General features: G+C 34.0%; 1 protein-coding gene across 4 annotated transcripts in view; it reads left to right on the forward strand.

The window, feature by feature from the left end:
• CWF19L2 (CWF19 like cell cycle control factor 2) overlaps positions 1 to 24,415 on the forward strand; it is a 99,751-nt gene that overhangs the window by 21,447 nt on the left and 53,889 nt on the right. For all 4 annotated transcript variants that reach the window (XM_063093804.1, XM_063093805.1, XM_063093806.1 and 1 more), the window contains exons 8-10: positions 3,554 to 4,188; positions 9,098 to 9,191; positions 10,912 to 11,004. In XM_063093804.1, the coding sequence (XP_062949874.1) occupies positions 3,554 to 4,188; positions 9,098 to 9,191; positions 10,912 to 11,004 (822 nt within the window). The remainder of the gene's footprint in view (positions 1 to 3,553; positions 4,189 to 9,097; positions 9,192 to 10,911; positions 11,005 to 24,415) is intronic.

Consider the following 24,415-nt stretch of genomic DNA (forward strand, 5'->3'; position numbering starts at 1 on the left):
GTAGAAAGATTTCAAAACTGTATGCTAGTGCCACTGCCCCCTCTTCCAAATAAAAGAGGGAAAATGTTACACTTTGTCTTAAATCTATTAACATTTTGTAATATGTTTTTGCATATTTTTCCCCTATGTTTTAAAGTATGCTTATAGAATATACCCTTATTTTTTTTTTTTTACTTACTAATGTAGACATAGTTGGATTCCCGTAAATATATACATTTTAATGACCTTTTAATATTTTCTTATATATTAATCTGGTTTTCCATTATTTGTCAGTGGATGGACATGTATATGCTCTTTCCTCCCTCGGTTAAATACTTGCACTGTGCTGACTGTCTTTGTCCAGTGCATTTTGCATATTTATCTGGGTATTCAGGTGAATTAGTAAAAATAAAATTGCTTATTTAAAGGATATAGACAATTGAAGTGAGATGTATATTGCCAAATTTATCTACAGAAAGATTGAGCAAATTATTAAAATGCCTCTTTTACCATTTTATCACATAATTTTCAACAGTTGGACCATCATTCTTTATAGTCTTTGCTATTGTGATTGGTAAACACCTTTTTTTGCTTTTATTTTTATACATTTGTTTACTAGTGAATTGGAATTTGTTTTTTACATTTATTTTGGCCATTTGTATTTTTTAGTGAATTGATTATTAATATCATTTTCCTGTCTTTCTTTTGGGATAATGATTTATATAAGACTTTTTAATTATTCTGTTCAAATTTCTTCCCCTTAGTTTCATGTTTGTTTTTTACTTTATTGATAATTTGCTATGGTTAAATTTTAAATATTTTTACCTAGCAAAATTCTTCATATTTTTCTTTCATGACTTAATGCTCTTGGTATGATTAATTGACAGGCTTTCCCTACTCGAAAGCCATGAAAATGTGCACATATATTTTACCTTGAGTATTTATCCAGTTTTATTTTTTATGTTTATCCTTCATCTTTCTGGAACATATTTGTGTATGTTGCAAAGTAGGCGTCTAACTTTCCTAAAGTCTTTAGATAATTTTTTATGATATATTGAATGAATTATTCTTTTCCCATTAATTTGAAATGACATGTTTGTTATACATTAGGTTTTCTTATATATGTGGGTCTGTTCCTTTACTCTCATGGGTGTTTCCTTGATTTTTCTATCTTTGCCTGCAATTAGTTTTATTTATACTGTTATAATTATTGTACTTTTCAGTAAATGATTAACAGATAGCGAATAATTAGTGAACACCTACTGCGTGGCAAAGTAAGTCTTGTTAGTAATTTTAAAAAGTAGTTTTCATTCTTATGTGTTTGTTTATTCAATTTAGAATCACTTTGTCAAGTTTAAGCTCAACAGAAATAAACATTTTTCTAAAATCCATTATAAATTTACTTTTTGAAATTTTGATTTAAATTTAAATGTACAGATATATCAAAAACAGTTAATACCTTTATAATGTTGAGTCATCTCATTCTAAAACCCTGGGTATTTCTCTATTCAAGTTTTCATTTATGTTCTTCAATAATTTTCTCTGTGCAATTATGTATGCGTCATTATGGCTGTTTTTAATTTTTTTTTCAATTTTTTTCCCTTATGTTTCCTGAATTGCTGTTGGTAGTGGTCTGCCAAATTTCTAACAAACTCTTATTATTTCTAATTTTTTTTTTTTATATTGGGTTATCTGGGAAGGTAGCATGCAAATGATGATTATTTTGCTTTTTCCCTTCAATGTTAAAATATTTAAATTTCCTTTACTTTTTGAAATCGAAGTTTAGAACTTTGATAAAAGCACTGGAAGCTAGTGTTCTTGTCTTTCTGTGTTTAAATGATGACTTCTGGGATTTAAGATGAGGATTATCATGGTTAGATAAAGTATCCTTGTATTCAGTTTAGTAAGAAGTGTTATTTTTTTTTTTCCTTTTTAAAAAAAATTTTCATTGTTTAAAAAATTTTTCTGTATAAATTGTATAAAAAATATTTAGGGTAAGAAGCATGATCTTTTGATATACATATGCATAGTGAAATGATTATTACAGTCAAGTAAATTAACATTCATCATCTCACATGGTTACCTTTTTTATTTTTGTAGTAAAAGTTTTAATAAAAAAGTTAATTTTATAATCAAATTAGCAAATTTCCAATGTATGATACAATACTAACTACAGTCCTCATGCTGTACCTCGCATCTCTAGGATTATTTATCTTATGTAACTGACATGTTGTTGTACCCTTTGACCTTCATCTCCCATTTTTCCCCTGCCTCCAACTCTGTAATAACCTTCCTACTCTCTGTTTCTGTGTATGATGCATCTCTCCTTGACAACTGTATTAAACTTCACACATTGCCCTAATTCATTTATGGTTTGGCTTAATCATCTTGAGTAATTTTTTTCCCCAGAATTATTAAGTGATTTGTCTTATGATTCCTTGCATTTATTTATTTATTTTTTTGGTTGCTGGCTGGTATGGGGATCCCTTGACCTTGGTGTTATAACACTGCATTCTAACCAAGTGAACTAACCAGCCAACCATTCCCTGCATTTTTGATTTTCTTTTGCCTATACCAGGGAAGGATAGTTTGTGAATTTAATTTTTTATATAGAATTATAGCCTAATAATTTTTTTCAAAGTTTGATCTTTATTGCATTGTCCATTAAGAATTAGAGTTGAAAGTTGACAGCAGTCTTTCTTTCCTTTGTAGGTAATGTATTATCTACCTGTTTCCATCTATATACACTCTTACACTGATGCACTCCTTCCTGTGATCCAGTGTTTGTGAAGAATTTTTTTTTCTTGAGTTTTGAGATTAAGGAATTAGGATTTTTTTCTGTGTGTGTGTGTAAGTCTTTCTCCACTTCCTTTCCCCCGAGTTTATTGGATGAGCGCTTCTAATCTGGAAAATCATCCGGGAGAAATTTTCTTCTTTTTAAAAAAATTAATGTTTTTCTTCCTTCACCTTTGCTCCATCTTTCTGGAAGTACTAGTACATGCATATTAGATTGTCTAAGACTTTTTCTTATTTACCGTTTCTTCCTAAAGTATAGAGAATTCCCAGGCTAATTTGGTTTTCAGCACTTTATTCTCTTCTACTCAGTATATCAGGACATTAAAAAAAAATTTTTTTTTGACACATAGTTTTTCATTTTCTTGTTCTTGAAGTGTTCTTTTTTTTATGAGAGCCCGTTTTTTTATACGAATACAGTATAAAAAAGTAATATTGTTTTAGCAATACTCTTGAATATAACTACCAGTAGGAATTTATTATGTTTTTGAAAGTTTATGTCTCTACCATTTTATGTACTGTACTTTGTGTTAGAGCAGAGCCTTTGGTCAACATGATTATCCTCTTGGGATCTGTTTTTGTTATTTGGTAATCTTTTACTGTTCACTCATGTTTTTAAAAAGTATTCATTTCAGTGTGGGATGATTGTAAGGGTCTTCCCCTTTTCCCCCATTGGTGGGTTTTTCTTTTATTGTGCCACTTATCATAGTACAGTGGCATGTGGGGAGCAAGTCACTGAGCCTTTTTAAATTTTAAATGTCTTAATTTTTGTCTTTTGTAGTCAATGGAAGTATTTCAGTCGAAATTAGAAGAAGCTGAAAAAACTGCTTCCATAAAACAGGATCATAGACGAGAACGGTGGAGGAAACCAACATATTTGGATAAAGCACAAAGTAGTCAAGAAAATAGAAAATCAGACTTAGTAAAATATCAAGAAAGTTCAAGGGATAGATATGCTACAACAGATATTGCAAACAATAGCAATAAATATAAGTTTACTGGTGATGAAAAAGAGAAAAGATCTGGGTCTTTAGAAAGACGTGGAAGAGAATCCAACCCAAGGCAAAATCAAGAGCTTTCTTCTCCAGGTAATTTGAGACATAAATTCTTAAGACCCTCTGATGATGAAGAACTGTCATTTCGCAGCAAGGGCAGAAATTTTCAATCATCTAGTTTACCTTCAGCATTGGTAGCTCAGGGTTCTTTGCGTTGTGGTTTTCGAAAACCCACTGAGAACTGTGAAGATAGTTTAACATCATGGAGTCAATCTAATGGGCGAGAAGGAGACAAGAAACATTCAAATCAAAAGCCACTGGAAGCGAGTAGCAGTGTTGAACACCAACATATTCCAGAGGACATGAGAGAAAAATCAGAAGATGAAAGCCTGAGAAATGACACAAAGTCTACATTTACTGGGTATTTTATCATTTGTTTTTTCACTGTGATAAAAGAACATTAGGGTTCAGAAGATTCAAAGAACTGAACAATATTTTTAGAATATCATTTGTTAATTAGATCCGAGTACGGTCTGTTTCTTAAAATTGATGGAAGAGATAAGATAGGCAGATTTAGCAATACAGTAATATTGTTTTGTGGATTGTATTTTTTTTTCACTTCTATTTTTAAAAGAGCTGAAAGAATTCAGTAGTTCTATCCTCAAAATTCGTTGCTTTTTTGCAATTTAAAAACTGGAATGAGTGAATCTTTTAAATGGATGAGCTTCAGGAGAAATTTGAGTAGATTTTGTTATCAGTGCCATATTACATTTTAAGGAAATTACCCCATTGTTAAGTATAATCATAATTATAAATACTGCACATCTATAGGAGGTATAGGAGACTGAAGGAAAATATGCTTCTGTAACCCAATATGAAGTGACAAATATAGGTGAAAGATCCTGCAGAGGGAACCATGAATTATGGTTGTTGTTTTGCAGAAAAAGCAATAATCCATGTTGGGCAAATGGCAGATTTTAAAGATAATGTTAGGGTTTCAAATGTAAAATAAGGGTAGGATAATGATTGTACCCATAATGATTAGGAAAATAGATGGCACTTACTGTTTTTTTTATTGTTGCACTTATATAGGTCTGTGTCAGAAGATGAGGAAACTCAGGATGAGTGGGATCAAACCTAGGAAAGCTTGGTTTAGCTTTAGGGCTGGCCTTGTTGGAGGTAGCCAGACATAAAAAATACGTGTCCAAGGATAATGACAAACATATACTTGAATGATCATTAAATTGTGTTAAAAATGAGTGGGACACTAAAGGAAGGCATTTTAGGAAATAATAAAAATCAATGGTAGTAGTAGATATAAGCATTGTGGTTTGGGGTCATGATTCTGATAAATCGCTTTTGTTAACGACTCCATCTGAAGCACTGGATTATAAAGCACAGTGTGTAACTTTCTATGGGAGGGAGCTGGCAAAATCTAGACTGAGTGATTGAGCCCCAGTCAGATGAGCTCTGGTTCAGGTCAGGGCTTTGCTCCTAGGAAACTGAAGGAGAAATCCAGTTGTATTGGCTGAATAAGCAAGGAAGGGATTAGAGAATGTCTAAGACTGTGTGCATATACAATTGTCCAGGCTTCACTCCAGCTATCCTCGATGGTACACTATTTCTAGTTCCCAGTTGCTAGTGGGATGAAGCTCTTATTTCCTGATATCATTAGGGTTGATTTAGCATTTGGACGATCACTAGGTCTTGATTTTTGTGACTGTAGCTAAGCAGAGTATGCAAATCAATCTTAACATTGTTAGTATTTCATCTGGTTGTCTGATTGCTTCATATTTGTGTGTCTTATTCAAATTGTAAGCTTCTGATAGGTATATTGTAATATAAGCACTCACTAAAAGCTGTGTTTGTGTACATATGTGTGTGTGTGTGTTTTGGTTTGAAGACAGTATTCTTTGTTATATGTGTTAATTTTGATGTTACAGAGGGTTTGAGGCTTTTCATGAATTCTGTGATTGTCTGGAGAAGGAAAGAAAATCTGGGAATCATCCACTATATTTGAATGAAAAAAAAGATTGCTGAGCATGTAGAGTGGTGTAAAGTAAGAGACCAAGACAGAAATTTCAAGACTGCTTAGAAAGATTCAGTGAAAGATTGTTAGAAGCTGTTAATTTTATTATCCTGGGAATATGTTGGTCTTTTAAAATAAAATACCAAAATTCTGGGGAGTTTTAGAATCAATGAATTTTAGAACTAGAAAAAAATCACAGAATTGATTTTAGAAATAGAAGAAATCAGTCTGATCCTTGCATTTTGTATATGTAGAAACTGAGGGAGCTGAAGTTGTGACTCACACAATGTATTATGTAACTAGGGTTTCCAGATTTTTTTAATAAAAAGTTATAAGTCTCTTGCAATATTTGGACATACTTATGCTAAAAAGTATTTGCCATTTACCTAAAATTTAAATTTAGCATAGTATCTGGTTCATAGTAAGTGCTCCATAAATCTTAGCTGTTGTTGCTATTAATATTATTAGTTATTTGCAAGGCTTCGATTAGTCTTCATGTCTTCTGATGCTGATTTAGTGTGGTTTCAAATAAGATTAAAAGTAGAACCATGAATTTTCTTTGGGAAAAAGACCCTTTCCTTTTATGCGCTGATTATGGAAAAGTTATTGGTATCATTTGTAAGAGTAATTTTGGTAGAATATGAGAAGAGTTGACCAATTAGTGGCATAGGAGAGAGGAAAAAAGATATATAAGCTGCAAAAAGTGAAACATTTTCAGTGATGACTGGAAAATACTTTTAGTCTCTTATAAATTGGGTGTTGGAATGTACCATAGGTCAATCTACCAGACTGTGGAAAAGTTGTAACAACTAATATCTTCGTCTCATATGAATAGTGATAGAGAAATTAGTTGAATTGGTTTTATTCCTTTATATGTATCATTCATTTATGTTTACCTTTCTTGCTACTTTAATAGTTTTAAAACATTAAACCATTTGTAATCAAGTAGATAGTAAATGCATGTGTATAAAATTTAAATGGTGAAGGCAGAAGAGCGTAAATTGAAAAAGTCTCTCTTTCTTGTCACCCTCAACCCTAATCCCACTTGCCAGATTAATAGTGTTAACAGTGTCTTTCCAGATTTTTTAGTGCATTTGAATGTGTGTAATTTATATACTTAGCATACGAAATTATATACATACATAACATATATAAACTTAAATATCTTCATAATGCATGTTTTATTCTGAATCTTGTTTTTTCCAATCATTATATCTTAAAGGTCTTTTCACATTAGCCCATATGTATCTACCTATTTTATTTTAAAAGCTCTTTAATATTCTAATGTTAAACTTAGAAATAACCTAATATTTCTCACCAGTCTCCTAGTAGTAGACTTTTAGGTTGTTTCCACTTTGTTGCTATTACAAACAAGGCTGCAATGAAGTTTTTATGTGTGGCTTTGCACACTATTGAAATATAGCTGTAAAATAAATTCCAAGGAGTGTAATTATCAGGTCAAAGAATACGTGCATTTTACTTTTAATATGTTTGTTGTATTTACCAATTTACATTCTTACAGTCATATATGAGAATGACATACTACTTCCTTGCTGATAGTATACTGAACTTTAAAAAAAGTCTTGGTCATATACATAGTTGAGAAACAGACTTGTTCCTTGTTTTTTTTCTTTAAGTGTGAATGAAATTGGCTGTATTTTTATGTGTTTATTTTTATTTCTGTTTTTGTTTACTAGACATGTTTTGCATGCATTTTGAGTTCTTTATTTGCGAGAACTCTTTATAGTTGTCATGTAATGCAAATAGTTTCTTCATCATTTGTAATTTGCCTTCCTTCTTTTTCTTTTTTTATCCATTCTTTTATTCTTTCTTTAATGTGATCAAATTTGTCATCCTTTCCTTTGTTCTTTTTTAGGCCCTGTGATTGTTTTAACTAGTAGGAAAACATCCTCCAGTAGTAGCCCATATGGTTAAGAACTTTAAGCTTATTTTTCTTAGAAATGAAATGTGGTTGCTTATGTTTTTCTTTTGTTGGAAAATAAATTAGTTAAGTACTTTCAGGAATTTGAAACCTATGGTAGTATGTAATATGAACAAAAATTAATGTGATGTCTTTAATTTAGATTTTGTAAATTTAATATCAGAAACCAACCCATTTTACAAAATATTTTAGCCTTGGAATGTCATTCTTGGCAGAGTTTGTTATTATAGCCCAAAAGGGAAAGAGAAGGATTAGCCTTGGGTGGAAATGTTAAAAGAAGAGGAACGTATGGCTACAGATTGTGGGTGACAGGGGAGGAAAATTTAGGACTTCTTTCTTCAAGACTTAGGTCAGTGTTTTTCAATATATGATCTCCAGAATATTGGTGATCCTCTTGGTCTATGCGTGGACCACGATGAGTTTGGTTACTTCAAGGAAAAAAAAAAAGTGATGTAATAATTTAGTTCACATATAGCTCACAAAATTGAAATATCCTGCCGTTGTTATGACTCTTACTGTTTTTAGTTTATTTTTACCCCCAAATTTTGATGAACCTTTGGAACAAAATTAACCTAAAATTATTGGTCCATGTTCCTATCATATTTCCCTTAAGTGATCCTTGGATACTGAAAATTTGAGAAACAATGTGTTTCTTACACTCATTCAGTTTTGAAAAAATATGTCTGGACTGGTGTGTCAAGGAATGAGGTAAAAAGAGGAAGTTATTTTCACATCACAGTTGTCCCTTGGGATTTAAGTTAGATGACTTTGATAAATTCATTCTGTTACTCATTTTTTATTGTATTTACTGAATGCTTCTATTTCCTAGTCCTGGTGGAATAAAAATAATTATGCCATAGTATCTGCCTTCAAAGAACTCACAGTACGAGAGAGGCAGTCATATAGATGTAAACGAATATGGTACATAAATGCCCTGATGCTTTATTACAGGTATAAGTATAGATACTTATAGTTATGGTATTTACACACATGAAGGGATAATGAGCTCTTCTGGGATAAGATTAGGGGGAACAGGGCCCAGGTGAGTTGTATAGGGAAAGTTGTGAGAACAAGTGATAAGAAAAGAATAATTAAAGGGAGATCTATGGACACTGCCAGCACAAAAAGAATAATTGCAGTATACTCAAGGTTTCTGAAATATCATTGAGCCAGAGCCCTTTTAAGACTTCTTCCTCTAAAGTTTTTAGCCAGTGTTGTGTGTGTGTGTGTGTGTGTGTGTGTGTGTGTGTGTGTGTGTGTGTGTGTTTTAAAGAGAGTAAATTTTAATGGGAAAATAGGATGTAATTATGCATTATACTTACGTTTCATATGCTCTTAAGAACTTTCCTGTTTCAACAGTAGTCCAGAGGATGAGTCCATCCACATCCTGAGTGTTGATGAGAAGAACAAGTTGGGAGCCAAGATTATCAAGGCAGAGATGATGGGGAATATGGTGAGACTCTTATATTTTGTTCTTTTAGAGAATAGTGTATTAAATATTTAACTTCTTATGAGTAATTTTAGAAGTTCCTCAGCAGTGTGGATGTAGCACACAGTGAAAATAACTGCTGCTTATTGATTCTTTTAAGAAATTCTTGAGCATTTCTAGAAACAGTACTATGTGTCAATTTCTAAATAAATTACTTTCTACATCAGATTTCTGAAATTTAAGATCCTTAGGGAACTATGTGCTTTTTAATTTCTTTTTTACTTTGTTATTTGCTTTTTATTCTTACATTTCTAACTTATTGAGCATATTTGAAGGAGATAAAGTTGTCACTGGCTTCTTTCCTAATTTTAGTTATATATTATTAGGAACATTTATTACTTTCTTAAATTACTTAAGAACATAAAAAATGAGTTCCTAGAAAAGCATGATTAATTCATGTATTCAAATTTTAAGGCAGTGTTTTTGTGCCTGATGCTGTGTCCAATGCTTTGTACAGGTTAGCTCATTTAATTCCCATAATAATGTTTGACTTAAGACCGATTTACCTCAGAATTGAATAGAAATAGGGATGACTACAAATGAACTGCATTCATTCATTTATTCGTTTATTATATTGTCACATGCTTGTTAAAATAATATATAATAATATATATATGAGGGTACTTCCAGAAGTTCATGGAAGTATTTGTATTATCTTTTAATTCTTTTCTTCCACAAACTTTTTGAAGTACCCTTTTATTAAAGTGCACGTGGCAGAATAGCACAGCCAGATACCATTCCATGTATCACTCATGGTTATATATATGCACTCATCTTACACACAATTATAAGTGATCATTAAGTTCAGTTTTGATATACTCTGAGTAGAATAAATGGTAGCCAAACACAATATTTGTATTTTTATTAGTTTGTATGTCTAATAAAAGGCATATCAGGCATATGCTGCTCTTTCTCTCTGAATCTGGTCTTTGGTAACACTGAACTTCGACTCACCCCAGAAATGCGACAACAATAGCAAGAGGTAAAAGAGGTAAATCAATGACAGTGTCTAAAGCAAGATAATGAAGTTTGAGTTTTGAAAGTACAGAGAAGTAGTTAAAATAGTGAAAGAGAGGTCACCTAGGTAGGAGGTTAAAAATAGGAGTTCCTGTGTTCATGGAACCACTGCAGTGGAGCATGCTGTCCTTTGCTTGTCACATAGATCTGCTTATTTAATTTATTACTTTGTGGTTTATTGCTTTATATGGCAGTTGTTTACATAAATTGCTATGGGCTTCGTAGAGTAAAAATGAATTCTATTCAGTATGTTTATCTAAATTATTTATCAACAGTAAAGAAGGTAATATTTCAAATCTTGTGATGGCTTCCTTGTTACAAATAACTGAGCTTGTAAGTATTGGAAATTTGTAATATCTACTTGCAAAAATGTCATTCTTAAGATTATGTATTTCCTCCATCTCCTCGTCTCCCCCAAAATATATGTCCTTGTAGTTATTTATTTTCAAAGCATAAACAAATATCACAGGTATTTGAGATGTGTGTAACTGAGATAAGTTCATTAGACAGTAATATACTAGGCCTTAAGTTGGTAATTGAAGTTAAGTGATGGCTACATGGGTGTTGGTTATGCTATTTTCCTTTCTGTTGTGTAAATTTGAAAATATTCTGTAGTAAAGAATTAAACTGTATATTACACCTATTTCACCTGATTTTCTTTTTGAAGGAATTAGCTGAACAACTTAAAGCTCAACTTGAAAAGGCAAATAAATTCAAAGAAACTGTGACACAGATATCATCAAAAAAATCTGGGGTAGAGGTAAGTAATAAATTTTCTTTGCAGGCATATAATTACCTTGTGTAATACTATTACTGTGCAGTGGTAATATTTTAATGTGAGATGTGTCTCTGTGTTTATGTGTGTGTATGCTTGTTTGTTTGCTTATTTTTAAAATTTATTTTTATATGTATTCTCTTACATTCCACCAGTGTGCCCTGGTGAAAAAAACCTAGGTTTGGGGCCAAGGACTTATGCTTTTATTCTGCTTCTTACTGACTGTTTGACCTTATACAAGTCAAACTGCAAGTCAAACAGTTCCTTAAATTTTTCCCCTACAGAATGAGACTTGAACTAAATATCCATTTCATTTAAAGCAAATTACTTTGTTTCATGATTTATTTATCCATCTATTAGTGAACAAAACAGATAAAAACACCTGCCTGAATGGAACTTTCATTTGGGTAGGGAAAGACAATAAATGATAAAAATAATAAATAAATAAATTGTACAACATATTAGAAAGTCATACATTCTATGGCAGGATAGTGGGGAATTTGAATGACAGATGGGTTGGTGACTTGGGGCACACAGGCTAATTCTCACTGGAAAAGTAACACTGATGCAGACTTGAAGTAAGTGAAGGAGTGCATCTATGTGTATCTGAGTGAAGAGCACTCCAGGTATAGGGAACAGAGAATTTAAAGGCCCAAGGGTAGAAACATGTCTGATGTGTAGGAAGAACAGCAAGGAGACCAGTGGTGCTGGAGTGGAATGAATGAGAAAGAGTGAAGTAGGAGATCTAATCTAGAGAGATCACAGGAGGCCAGATCATGTTAAGCTTTGAAAGTCATAGTAAGGAAGTGGGCTTTTCTTCTTCTTTTTTTTTTTTTTTAATTTTATTTTTATTTTGTCAATATACAATGTGGTTGATCATTGTGACCCGTTACTGAAACCTCTCTCTACCCCCTCCATCCCAACAACCTCATATCTGTTCGCTTGTCATATCAACTTCAAGGAATCGTAAGTGTTGTATCTCCCCCCCGAAATTATTTGTGTATTTATTTATTTTTAGCTCCCACAAATAAGTGAGAACATGTGATATTTCTCTTTCTGTGCCTGACTTGTTTCATTTAATATAATATTCTCTAGGTCCATCCATGTTCTGCAAATGGCAGTATTTCATTCTTTTTTATAGCAGAGTAGTATTCCATGGTGTAGATATACCACATTTTCCATATCCACTCATCTGATGATGGACATTGGGGCTGGTTCCAACTCTTGGCTATTGTAAAGAGTGCTGCGATGAACATTGGGGAACAGGTATACCTTCGACTTGATGATTTCCATTCCTCTGGGTATATTCCCAACAGTGGGATAGCTGGGTCGTATGGTAGATCTATCTGCAATTGTTTGAGGAACCTCCATACCATTTTCCATAGAGGCTGCACCATTTTGCACTCGCACCAAAAACGAATGAGAGTTCCTTTCTCTCCGCAACCTCGCCAGCATTTATCATTCACAGTCTTTTGGATATTAGCCATCCTAACTGGGGCGAGATGGTATCTCAGATGCAAATCTTTGATTTGCAGTTCCTGAATGCTGAGTGATGTTGAGCATTTTCTCATGCGTCTATTGGCCATTCGTATATCTTCCTTAGAGAAATGCCTATTTAGCTCTTTTGCACATTTTTAATTGGGTTACTTGTTTTTTTGTCATAAAGTTGTTTCAGTTCCTTGTATATTCTGGATATTAATCCTTTGTCAGATGTATATTTTGCAAATATTTTCTCCCACTCTGTTGGTTGTCTTTTCATTCTGTTAATTGTTTCTTTTGCTGTGCAGAAGCTTTTTAGTTTGATATAATCCCATTTGTTTATTTTTCCTTTGGCTTCCTGTACTTTTGGGGTTGTATTCATGAAGTCTGTGCCCAGTCCTACTTCCTGAAGTGTTTCTCCTGTGTTTTCTTTAAGAAGGTTTATTGTTTCAGGGTGTATATTTAATTCTTTAAAACATTTTGAGTTGATTTTAGTGTATAGTGAGAGGTATGGGTCTCGTTTCATTCTCCTGCATATAGATATCCAGTTATCCCAGCACCATTTGCTGAAGAGGCAGTCTCTTCCTCAGTGTATAGGCTTGGTGCCTTTGTCAAAGATCAGATGGCTGGAGGTATGTGGGTTGATTTCTGGATTCTCTGTTCTGTTCCATTGTTCAGTGTGTCTGTTTTTATGCCAATACCATGTTGTTTTGGTTTTTATAGCTTTTTAGTATAGTTTAAAGTCAGGTAGAGTTAAGCCTCCAGCTTTATATTTTTTGCTCAGAATTGTTTTGGCTATGTGTGGCCTTTTGTTATTCCATAAAAATGTCTGGATAGTTTTTTCCATTTCTGAGAAAAATGTCTTTGGAATTTTGATGGGGATTGCATTGAATTTGTATATCACTTTGGGTAGTATGTACATTTTCACAATGTTGATTCTTCCAGTCCAAGAGCATGGGATATCTTTCCATCTTTTTGTGTCCTCTCTAATTTCTCTCAGGAGTGGTTTGTAGTTCTCATTATAAAGATTTTTCACCTCGTTGTTTAACTCTATTCTTAAGTATTTTATTTTTTTGGTGGCTCTTGTTAATGGGCAAGCTTTCTTGATTTCTCTTCCTGCATATTCACTATTGGAGAATAGAAATACTACAGATTTTTGTGTGTTGGTTTTCTATCCTGCAACTTTGCCAAAATTGTTTATCAACTCCAAGAGTATTTTCATTGAGGCTTTAAGCTGTTCGGTATATAGAATCATGTCATCTGCAAACAGGGACAGTTTCACTTCATTTTTTCCAATTTGGATGCCTTTTATTTCCTTTTCTGATTGCTCAGGCTAGTACTTCCAACACTATGTTGAATAGGAGTGGTGAGAGTGGGCATCCTTGTCTAGTTCCTGTTCTTAAAGGGAAAGCTTTCAGCTTTTCCCCATTCAGGATATTGGCAGTGGGTTTATCATATATGGCTTTAATTATGTTGAGATACTTTCCATCTATACCTAACTTGTAGAGAGTCTTTATCATGAACAAGTGTTGAATTTTATCAAATGCTTTTTCAGCATCTCTAGAGATGATCATGTGGTCCTTGTGTTTGATTTTATTGATATGGTGTGTCACATTTATTGATTTGCGTATGTTGAACCAGCCTTGCATCCCTGGGATGAATCCCACTTGATCGTGGTGTATAATTTTGTGTATGTGTTGCTGTATTGTGTTTGGTAGTATTTTATTGAGGATTTTTGCATCTATATTCATCAAGGGTATTGGCCTGTAGTTTTCTTTTTTAGTTGTATCTTTACCTGGTTTTGGTATCAGGGTGATGTTTGCTTCATAGAATGAGTTTGGGAGAATTGTGTCTGTTTCATTCAGTCTTTTGGAATAGTGTAGAGAATTTATGCCAATTCCTGTTTGAATGTTTGGTAGAATTCTGCTGTGAATCCATTTGGTCCTGGGCTTTTCTCTGTTGGGAGCCTTCTGATAACAGCTTCAATCTCTTTTATTGTTATTGGTCTGTTCAGATTTTCTGCATCGTCTTGGCTCAGTTTTGTTAGTTTGTGTGTGTCTAGAAATTTATCCCTTTCCTCCAGATTTTCAAATTTGTTGGCACATAGTTCTTTATAGTAGTTTCTAACAATTCCTTGTACTTCTGAGGTATCAGTTGTAGTATCACCTTTTTCATTTCTAATTTTTGTTATTTGGGTCTTCTCTCTTCTTTTTTTAGTTAGCCGTGCTAATGGTTTGTCAATTTTATTCATCTTTTCAAAAAACGAACTTTTTGATTTATTGATCTTTTGTATTGTCTTTTTGTGTTTCAATTTCATTAAGTTCTGCTCTGATCTTAATGATTTCTTTCCATCTGCTAACTTTGGGTTTGGATTGTTCTTGTTTTTCTAGTTCTTTAAGGTGAAGTGTTGGGTTGTTCACTTGCCATCTTTCCATTCTTCTGAAGTAAGCATTTAATGTGATAAATTTCCTTCTTAGTACTGCTTTTGCAGTATCCCACAGGTTTTGGTATGATGTATCATTGTTTTCATTAGTTTCAGTAATTTTTTTGATTTCTTCTTGGACCTGTATGTCATTAAGTAGAATGCTATTTAATTTCCATGTGTTTGTATAGTTTCCAGAATTTCATTTGTTATTGATTTCTAATTTTAATCCATTGTGATCTGAAAAAATACATGGGATAATTCCAATTTTTTGAATTTGTTGAGACTTGATTTGTGACCTAACATGTGATCTATCCTTGAGAATGATCCATGTGCTGATGAGAAGAATAAATATTCTGAGGTTGTCGGATGGAATGTTCTTTAGATATCTGCCAACTCCAATTGGTCTAGAGTGTTGTTTAGATCTTGTGTTTCTCTACTGATTCTTTGCCTAGATGATTTGTCCGATATTGATAGTCAGGTGTTCAGGTCCCCTGCTCTTATGGTATTAGTGTCTATTTCCTTCTTTAGGTCTAATAGAGTTTGCTTTATAAATCTGGTTGCTCTGACATTGGGTGTGTATATATTTATGACTGTTATGTCTTCTTGATGGATCAGTCCTTTTATCAGTATGTAGTGTCCCTCATGATCTCTTTTTATGGCTTTTAGTTTAAAGTCTATTTTATCAGACATAAGAATAGCTACTCCAGCTTGTTTTTCATTTTTGTTTGCATGGTAAATCTTTTTCCATCCTTTCACTCTTAGTCCATGTGAGTCTTTATAGGTGAGGTGGGTCTCTTGAAGCCAGCATATAGTTGGTTCCTCCTTTTTAATCCAGTCAGCCAGTCTGTGTCTTTTGAGTGGGGAATTTAATCCTTTTACATTAAGAGTTGTTATTGAAAAGTGTTGATTATTCCTAGTATTTTATTGATTTTTGTTTTGGATGTCTTAAGTGTCTTTTGTTCCTTTCTTTCTGATTTACTGGTTGTCTTTTGTAATTGTTGGTTTCTTGGATGGTAGATAAACTTTTTTTTTTCTCTTCATTGTTGGCATTTTTTATTTTACTAGTGTGTTTTGATTTTTCTTGAGTTTTTATGGCAGTGTTAGTTATTTTTCAGGTACCAAACCCAATACTCCCTTGAGAATTTCTTGTAAGGGTGGTCGTGTGGTAGTGAACTCCTGCAGTTTTTGTTTGTCTGAGAAATATACTATTTGCCCTTCATTTTGGAAGGATAGCCTTGTGGGGTAGAGTATTCTTGGCTGGCAATCTCTGTCTTTTAGTATTTTGAATATATCATCCCATTCCTTTCTGGCTTTTAGGGTTTGTGATGAAAAGTCTGATGTTAATCTGATTGGGGCTTCATTATAGGTGATTTGACTCTTCTCTCTTGCAGCTTTTAAGATTCTCTCTTTGTCTTTGAGTTTTGCCGATTTGACTATAACATGTCTTGGAGAAGACCTTTTGGGTTGAATACAGTTGGGGATCTTTGAGCTTCCTGAATCTGAAGATATGTGTCTTTTCCTATACCTGGGAAGTTTTCTGCCACTATTTTGATGAGTATGTTTTCAATGCATTCTCCTTTTTCCTCCCCTTCTGGAATACCCATGACTTGGATATTTGAGCACTTAAGGTTGTTTGATATCTCTCTTAGATTTTCTTCAATATTTTTAATTCTTTTTTCTTTTTTTTTTGTCTGTGTTATTTCAAACAGCCCATCTTCAAGGCCAGAAGTTCTCTATTCTGCTTCTGCAAGCCTGCTGGTTAAACTCTCTGTTGTGTTTTTTATTTTGTTGAATGAATTCTTCAGCTCAGCAAGCTCTGCTACATTCTTTTTCAGGGCATTGATTTCCTTGCACATTTCTTCTTTTAGGTCCTGTATACTTTTCCTTGTTTCATCATGTTGTCTAGCTGAGTTTTCTTGTATCTCATTTAGTTTCCTTAGAATTATTATTCGAGATTCCTTGTCAGACATTTCAAGGGCTTCTTGTTCTATAGGATCTAGAGCTTGAGAGTTATTACCCTTTGGTGGTGTACTTCCTTGATTTTTGATATTTCTGCTATCTTTCCTTTGAGTTTTAGTCATTGTGGCAGGGGATTTCACGGTCCACTGGTTTAACACTGTTGTCTGGCTAGGATGCTGCTGGTGCTGCCAATTTGGCACAGCTGTCTCAGTGTCTGCTCGGTTGCCCACTGGCGCCTTGGGCGCATGGTCACCTCAGGTCCTGGGCCTCTCCGGGGAGGTGCCTCTCTGGTTGGCGCACACTCAGCCAGGCTGGGGATGGAGTCCAGTGGTGGCGAGCCATACCTGCTCTGTCACACACTGTCACCACGAGGTGTGTGGTCTGTGCAGATCTTGGGTCTCTCTGGTGGGGCACCTCTCTGGTCGGCACGCACTCGGCCAGGCTGGGGATGAAGTCTGGCAGCGGTGAGGCCTACCTGCTCAGTTGCACACTGTCACCATGGGGCGTGTGGTCTTTGCAGATCTCGGGCCTCTCCAGTGGGGTGCCTCTCTGGTTAGCGCGCACTTGGCTGGGCTGGGGATGGAGTCGAAGTGGGCTTTTATTCTGACTGAGATGAGAAGCAATTAAATGCTTTTGAGTAGTGAATATATTTTGAAAGGACCATCCTGGCTTCTGTATTAAGAATAGATTGAGGATGGCCTGTTAGATCACTTGGGAGAGTGGTGCTGGTAAGACTAAGGCCACAGGTTCGGATCCCTGTACTGTCCAGTTGCCAAGACAAAAAAAGAAGGATAAATTGAAGGAGAGTAAGGGCAAAAGGTGGAGTCTAGGTAGGCTTTTGCAATAATGCAGATAAGAGATGATGGTAGCTTTGGCCAAGATAGCAGCTAAGGAGATGGTTCGAAGTGATTACATTTTGTATATACATAAATATTTTCTATATGTATTTTGAAAGGAGAACTGACAGGATTTTTATAGATGGGGAGTGGGTGGGTAATGAGAAAAAGACAGGAGGCAAAGAGTACTCCAAGGTTTTTAGCTTGAGCCACTGAAAGAATAAACTGGCCATTATTTGAGTTGTGGAAGAAAGAGGAAGAGTAGGTTTTAGGGCAAAGATTAGAAGTTCTATTAGTATATATTGAGCTTGAATGCCTTTTAGATGTAGAACAAGTGGAGATGTCAAGTAGGCACTTTGATAGTTGGGAGTTGGGAGAAGCCTGGGCTGCACATAGATACTTGGGATGAATCTGTGTGCTCTGGAAATGGTTGAACTAGTTTGTGGCTTGAAACAGAAGGAAAAAATTGAAGCAGAAATATTCTTTGAATAACATTTCTTCTACTGTCTTAAGGATATCATAGAGTAATTGACAGGCTATATGTCACTCCTTGAGCACACAACTCTTATATTATTAATGTCTTTATTATTTCTAGTTTCTCTTAGCTTTGAGCAGTAGACCTCATAACTCAGTAGTAGTTATGGAAACTGTATAGCCCTTTGAAGCTTCAAATAGAAAGGTTTTTATTCTAAGGATTCTTTGACCAAAATGACATATAGTTTCATCTTCTCTGCAGAGATTGGACACTTGCTTTACCAGGTATGTATGTAAAGCAAACCTCTGCCAACAGTTCTGAAAGAATTCTCTACTGCCATAAAAGTAAAGTAATTTATTTCATTAGGGCCAGGGCCTTGACTTATCTAAATTTGATGACATACTGGAGGAAAATCCTGTGATACCTTTGATAGAAATTTAGCTTTTAGAGAAAAGAAAACCCCATTCATAGAACAGTTGAACAGGGGGGAATTCTTTCATTGCTTAGCTTATTTGATGGAAATGTTAAGTTATGAGAATAACTTGATTCAAAGATCTATGAATATCATTTTGGCTTCCATGAAAAACCATCAACTCTTTAATTATTGGTTTGCTTATTTCTCTTCCTCTTTATAGGTTGAACTATTTAGTACTTAGGACAAGGGTTATTCTTTTGGTTCATAGCTAGTGCATAGGACAATGCTTGGCACATTGTAGACAACAAAGGAATATTGAAATATTTGTTGTATGAATGTCTTTGATTTATTTTCTTCTCTGTAAGTCCTAAAAATGATCTGTAATCTTTGGAATGATCTAGTATGGCCTTCCCACAAGTGTAGCTTCCTGTTTAAACAGTAACCCAGCTATACAGCATCTCCATCTAACTTGTACTTGGACACTGAGTGATGAGGTCCACAGAGTTTTGGAGACTGCCAGTTTTATATCAGCAAAAATCTAATTCCAATTCTTTAATATATTAGATTCTAATATGCCCTTCTATAACTTCAACCTGTTAATAATTCTTCAATGGAATCACATCATGGACACATTTAATCTTAGGGAATTCAGCTCTACATTTTTTTTCCTTTTTAAATTGTGCAGGAAATTCAGTTCACCATTTGCAGTAAACAATGAATTAATCATTGCATAATGGTGCAGTGGCTTTAATGTTTTGTTCACACTGTCGATAAAGAAGAGAAATGCATTATTGTGGTCCCTAGGCAGCTATGTAGAGAGGGTGTATGGACATTGTTTTGAATGAAATTGAGGAATTAACTAAGGGCCTTCGAGGGCCATAGAGAAATATTAATAAATAGTTAAAGAAACAGATAAATTCCTCATCTTTTATATAAAATCAGGCACTTGACTGGTGATTTAAAATATTTTCAATAGTAGTTTGATAATACTTGCTTACTGCTTTAACACTGTCTTTTGGATCTGATTCTTGGGTACATTGTAAGTTCAGTATACTGCCATTGCTGTGATTCCCAGAATATGTGAACCTCTAGACTGATTTTTTATGTTTCAGTATCACAGTCCCTGTAGTTGATCCCTAGAAATAGAAAGAAAAAATTACAAGATAAAATTACTGTGTTTGTGATTTGCCTTTAATTTTTCAGCGGTGGGGTTTGACCTTTATTCAACAAATACTTTCAGTTCCTTCTCTGTAGAAGGCACTTGCATTCTCAATTTTCTAAATTAAATATTTTAAATCTAAAATACCATTACTGTAGCTTTGTATTTTTTCCACTATTTATCTCGTCACTTTACTGTAGGCACACTTTAGTTGAGGTATAGCCTTTTCTGACAGAGTAAGTACACAAAAATGCTATTTTCTTTTAGTCATTAAGCTAGTTTCTTCCCCAGCTAAGCAAAATAGGTCAATAGATGTACCCGTTTTTCATACAGATCAATTTGTTTTTAAATCTTCCCTAATGTATCCCTCTTTTCTGTGTTGTACGGTTAGAAATAATATCGTATGCATTACTAAAGGGCTTATTTCTTTAAATAGACTATTACCGTAGGAGCAAACATTTTAAGCTAATTGAATTAAAGCAAAAACAGTTTTATAGATGATATAAAATGCAAACTCATAGTAACACACAGAATCTTTTACCTGTTCTCTGTTCTCATGCCTCACATAAAATTCATCATAAAAGTGTCAGTTTTACCTGCTAAATATTTCTTAAACCTATTTGTTTTTTGTATCTACCACACTGTCTCAGATGACCATCATCTCTTGTCTTTACCTCTGAAGTAACGGCTTTCTCTCCTGCCTCAGTGCCTTTGCACAGTCTTTCCTTTGCCTAGATATTCTTCTTCCCCCTTCTTCCCTTAGTTACCTTCTATTCCCCCTTTAGATCTTAACTCAGACATTGTATATTCCTTTGGAAAACATTCTCTCTGGAAAGAGAACATATAAATAAAACTAATTATACAGATATATTATTGCAGCTTTGATGGTCTTTCAAAGGAAAAGTGTAGAAATATGGAGGTAGTGAAGAGGGCCTGGTGTAGTCTGGGCATCCAGAGAATGTTCTGAGGCTAGAGCCATTATATTTGGATCTTATCACCATTTTTATAACTTTGCCACAGCAAAAGCTATTCTTTTTATGACTGCTGTCTATAAGATTTATTTGTATGCCATATGAATGATCTTTAGCATGGCGGCTAAGTGTCATCCTAGGTGGGAGTGCTGACCCATAGGCATCAGACATTGAATAGGAATTACCTGCTCATTTGACTGTAGGCCATATTTAATTCTTAGTGCTTCCTGGGGCAGTTAAAAAAAGTTTTTTATTGTTTTATGAAGAGTATTCTCTCAATTGTAATAATTTAGAGAAACTTGTAGAGCCATTATTTTGGGTAGTTGTGATGGTATATTTATTAGTCGTATTTTTGGATGAATTATGTATTGTGAACTGCCTCAAATTTTGAACAGGTTCTCCAACAGACACTGAAGACATAACTAATTGGTTTCTTTAGAAAAGGAAGAATAACTCAGCCACAGTCTCTCTCCTCCACCGGTTTGCTTCTATTCCTCCACATGCTTATTAGTTTTTTTCTAAGTCTACTATCAGCATTTCATTCTTTTTTTCTGCCATATAATTAAATTTAAGGGGAAAATGAAATGTTACTCCATATGAAAAATAGTGAGTCCTTTTACTACTTAGTAGCATTTGAGACTTATGTGTTCTCTTGAAGGGTTTGATTCTTACATGTTCTTTCCTGATTTTCTTTTTGTGGGAGAGGGTGGAAAGATGATGTCACATATTTATATTGTGTATTTGTAGTTTAAATGGAAAGCATTTTAAGGGAAACAAATCAACTTCAAAGTAAATTTTTATCCTTGTATTTGTTTAAAAATTACTTTTAACTGTATTGTAGAATGCATAACCAATTGTTGAAGATATTTAGAAGTCAAATTTAATGTGCTTTTAGGAAAACTAAAAATGCAGTTTCCAGTTTCACAGTGCATAATAGGTATGCAGGTACCAAAGAGGTTTTGACTGGAATAATTGTAGTAGACAGTTGCTAACAAAAGATTTATGAGGAAGAAAAACTAAGATTAGTTGAATGAAACTGAACACTGAAAAAAAAAAAGGAAAGAAAAGGAAAAAATGCTTGAAATAATATCACAGTGAATCAGGGAAACTTATAGTGTTTGTTATGTTCCTGTCTGCTCAGAAATACTTAGTAAATCTTCTATGTATAATTCTTTGAATTAAATATAAAATTAAGTTATAGTGAATAATTATTAATACTCAATAATTGATATAATGATTAATAATAAGATTAATAGCTTAATAATAATTAACAACCAAATAGAATAATGCCTATTGCATTAGCCAATAACTCAACACAGAGGAGATGAAAGAAAATGTATTCAAGAACAGATGGAAAATATGAAGGATAGATAAAAGTTGAAATTACTGAAATAGAAACCCAAAAATAAATAGAAATGATCAGAAACCCGAGTTTATACTTTGAAAAAACTAATAAAATAAGCAAGCCTCTAGGAAGGCTGATCAAGGGAAAAAAAAAAAAAAAAAAAGGGAAGACAAACAGCATTAAGAATTAGGAAAGGGGGATATAACTTAGGGCTACTTTCAGCCCTCATGGTGCCTGCCTGGGGTCAGAAAAAGATGCTTTCTTTGCGTAGATGCAGTTCTGGGAATACCTTTGTACAAATTAAAAAATAGCTTTGTGCTAAGACACACATCTCAGTGATTGGAATGTAGCTCGGTGTTCAGTCAACTCGTTCCCTTGGCCGGGTACTTGTGTGTAGTGAACAACCTGCTCTCTTGTAATGTGACTATAGCTGTAACTAGAGATACAGAGGACATTGTTCAAAAGTTATGAAAACACTAAGAATATAATAACTGCTTATTTATTGAAAGTTTGAAAAACAAAAGTTGAAACAGATGCTATATGGCCTTCAGTGATGACAAAATTGTGAAATACTGTCTTGAACCTCTAGAAGTTCATGGACCACTGGTATGAAAACCTGCTCTAGTGGAAGAGTTTTGCTTTATTTCTAAAAATGCTAGAAAGGGCTTTCAATCATTTACTTTTTTTTTTTTTTTTTTTAAAGATGATCAGTAAGGGGATCTCAACCCTTGACTTGGTGTTGTCTGTCAGCTTCCAAGTGAGCTAACCAGCCATCCCTATATAGGGATCTGAATCCATGGTGTTATCAGCGCCACACTCTCCCAAGTGAGCCACGGGCCAGCCCCAAACATTTACTTTTTAATAACAGCTTTGAATCAAAGCAATGCATGCTTTTTTCCTTTTCTTTTTAATCAGTGTTACATACAAGTAGTGCTAAAAGGCCTACCTGTAATAATAATAATTCCTTGAGCCCTTTCTACACGTTTCTAGCATCTTTTAGTTCTTAGCTGTTTCTTCTGGCTTTACTTCTATATTTCTAAACACTGCTAAGCCAAATAGTATGTTATGATTGCCTTTCATTTATGTAAATAAATTTGGTTTTAATTGGCATTAATATTACCTTCAATTTTTTTTTTGTTTGCTTTATTTTCTTTGCTAGATCTTCTCTTCCAACAGCTGGTTAAACTATATCCCAATTCAATCAGCAGAGAAGCTGAGCTCTGTTTAGATTCCCCCTTCCTGCACTACAGCCTATAAACTGCCTCTTGATAGAAAGCAGTGGCAGTTCTAGGCTCATCTCACTTGTTTCCCTTCTCTCAGGCATCACACTCCTTTACCGCCTGGTGTCCAATGTCTGGAAATGATTGTTTTATATATTTGTCCTTTTGTCTAGTTTTTTAGTAGTGGCAGGTTATGTTTGTTTTATGTTATGCTGTCGTGGCCTGAAATGGAAGTCAAGCATAGACATTTTTGCAAAATAAAATTGTGCCAAGGCCCATTTTCTTGCTGTACTTGTTACCAGCATGGATCTGTTTGTAGTACTATCAGTCAACTGAAAGTTTTTGTCTTGCTTGTTCTTAGGTAGTAAAAAGAATCAGTAAAATGATTTTGAATTAGTTGTATCAGCTGGAGAATAATATAGATCAAGAGTTGGCAGACTTTTTCTGTAGAGACCGAATAGTAAATATTTCAGACTTTGTGGGCTATGCAGCCTGTGTCATAACTACTCAACCGCTCTTGTATCATGAAAACACCCAATAGACAATATTGAATGAGCGTGGCTGTGTTCCAATAAAACTTTATTTGTAGACACTAAAATTAGAATTGCATATAATTGTAATTTGTCATGAAATATTGTTTTAATTTCTCTTCAACCATTTAATAATGTAAAAACCATTCTTGGTCATGGGCTGAACAAAAACAAATAGCAGGCTAGATTTGGCCTGTGGGCCATTGTTTGTTGACTCTGATGCAGGTTATTAAGTAAGTCCTATATTCCGTATTAAAGTGGTAGAAAATTGGGGACTTACTCAATATTTCTGGGCTTCTCAATATTTCTGTCTTGGGTACTGAAAATGGGAAAACTTAGATGTAATTTGTATTGGCAGGCCCAAGGAACAGAAAGTAGAAAAGCATGTAGAAAAAGAAAATAGAGAGGAAGGTGTGTAGCTTTGGGAATATAATTTTATGGCGTGATACACACACACACACACACACACACACACACACACACACACACACACACATATATAAATCATATATATATAAAACTTTTTTTTTAGCAGCTGGCTGGAATAGGGATAGAGCCTTGACCTTGATGTTATCAACACCA

Source organism: Cynocephalus volans, chromosome 4, assembly GCF_027409185.1.
Source record: "Cynocephalus volans isolate mCynVol1 chromosome 4, mCynVol1.pri, whole genome shotgun sequence".
Taxonomy (NCBI): Eukaryota; Metazoa; Chordata; class Mammalia; order Dermoptera; family Cynocephalidae; genus Cynocephalus; species Cynocephalus volans.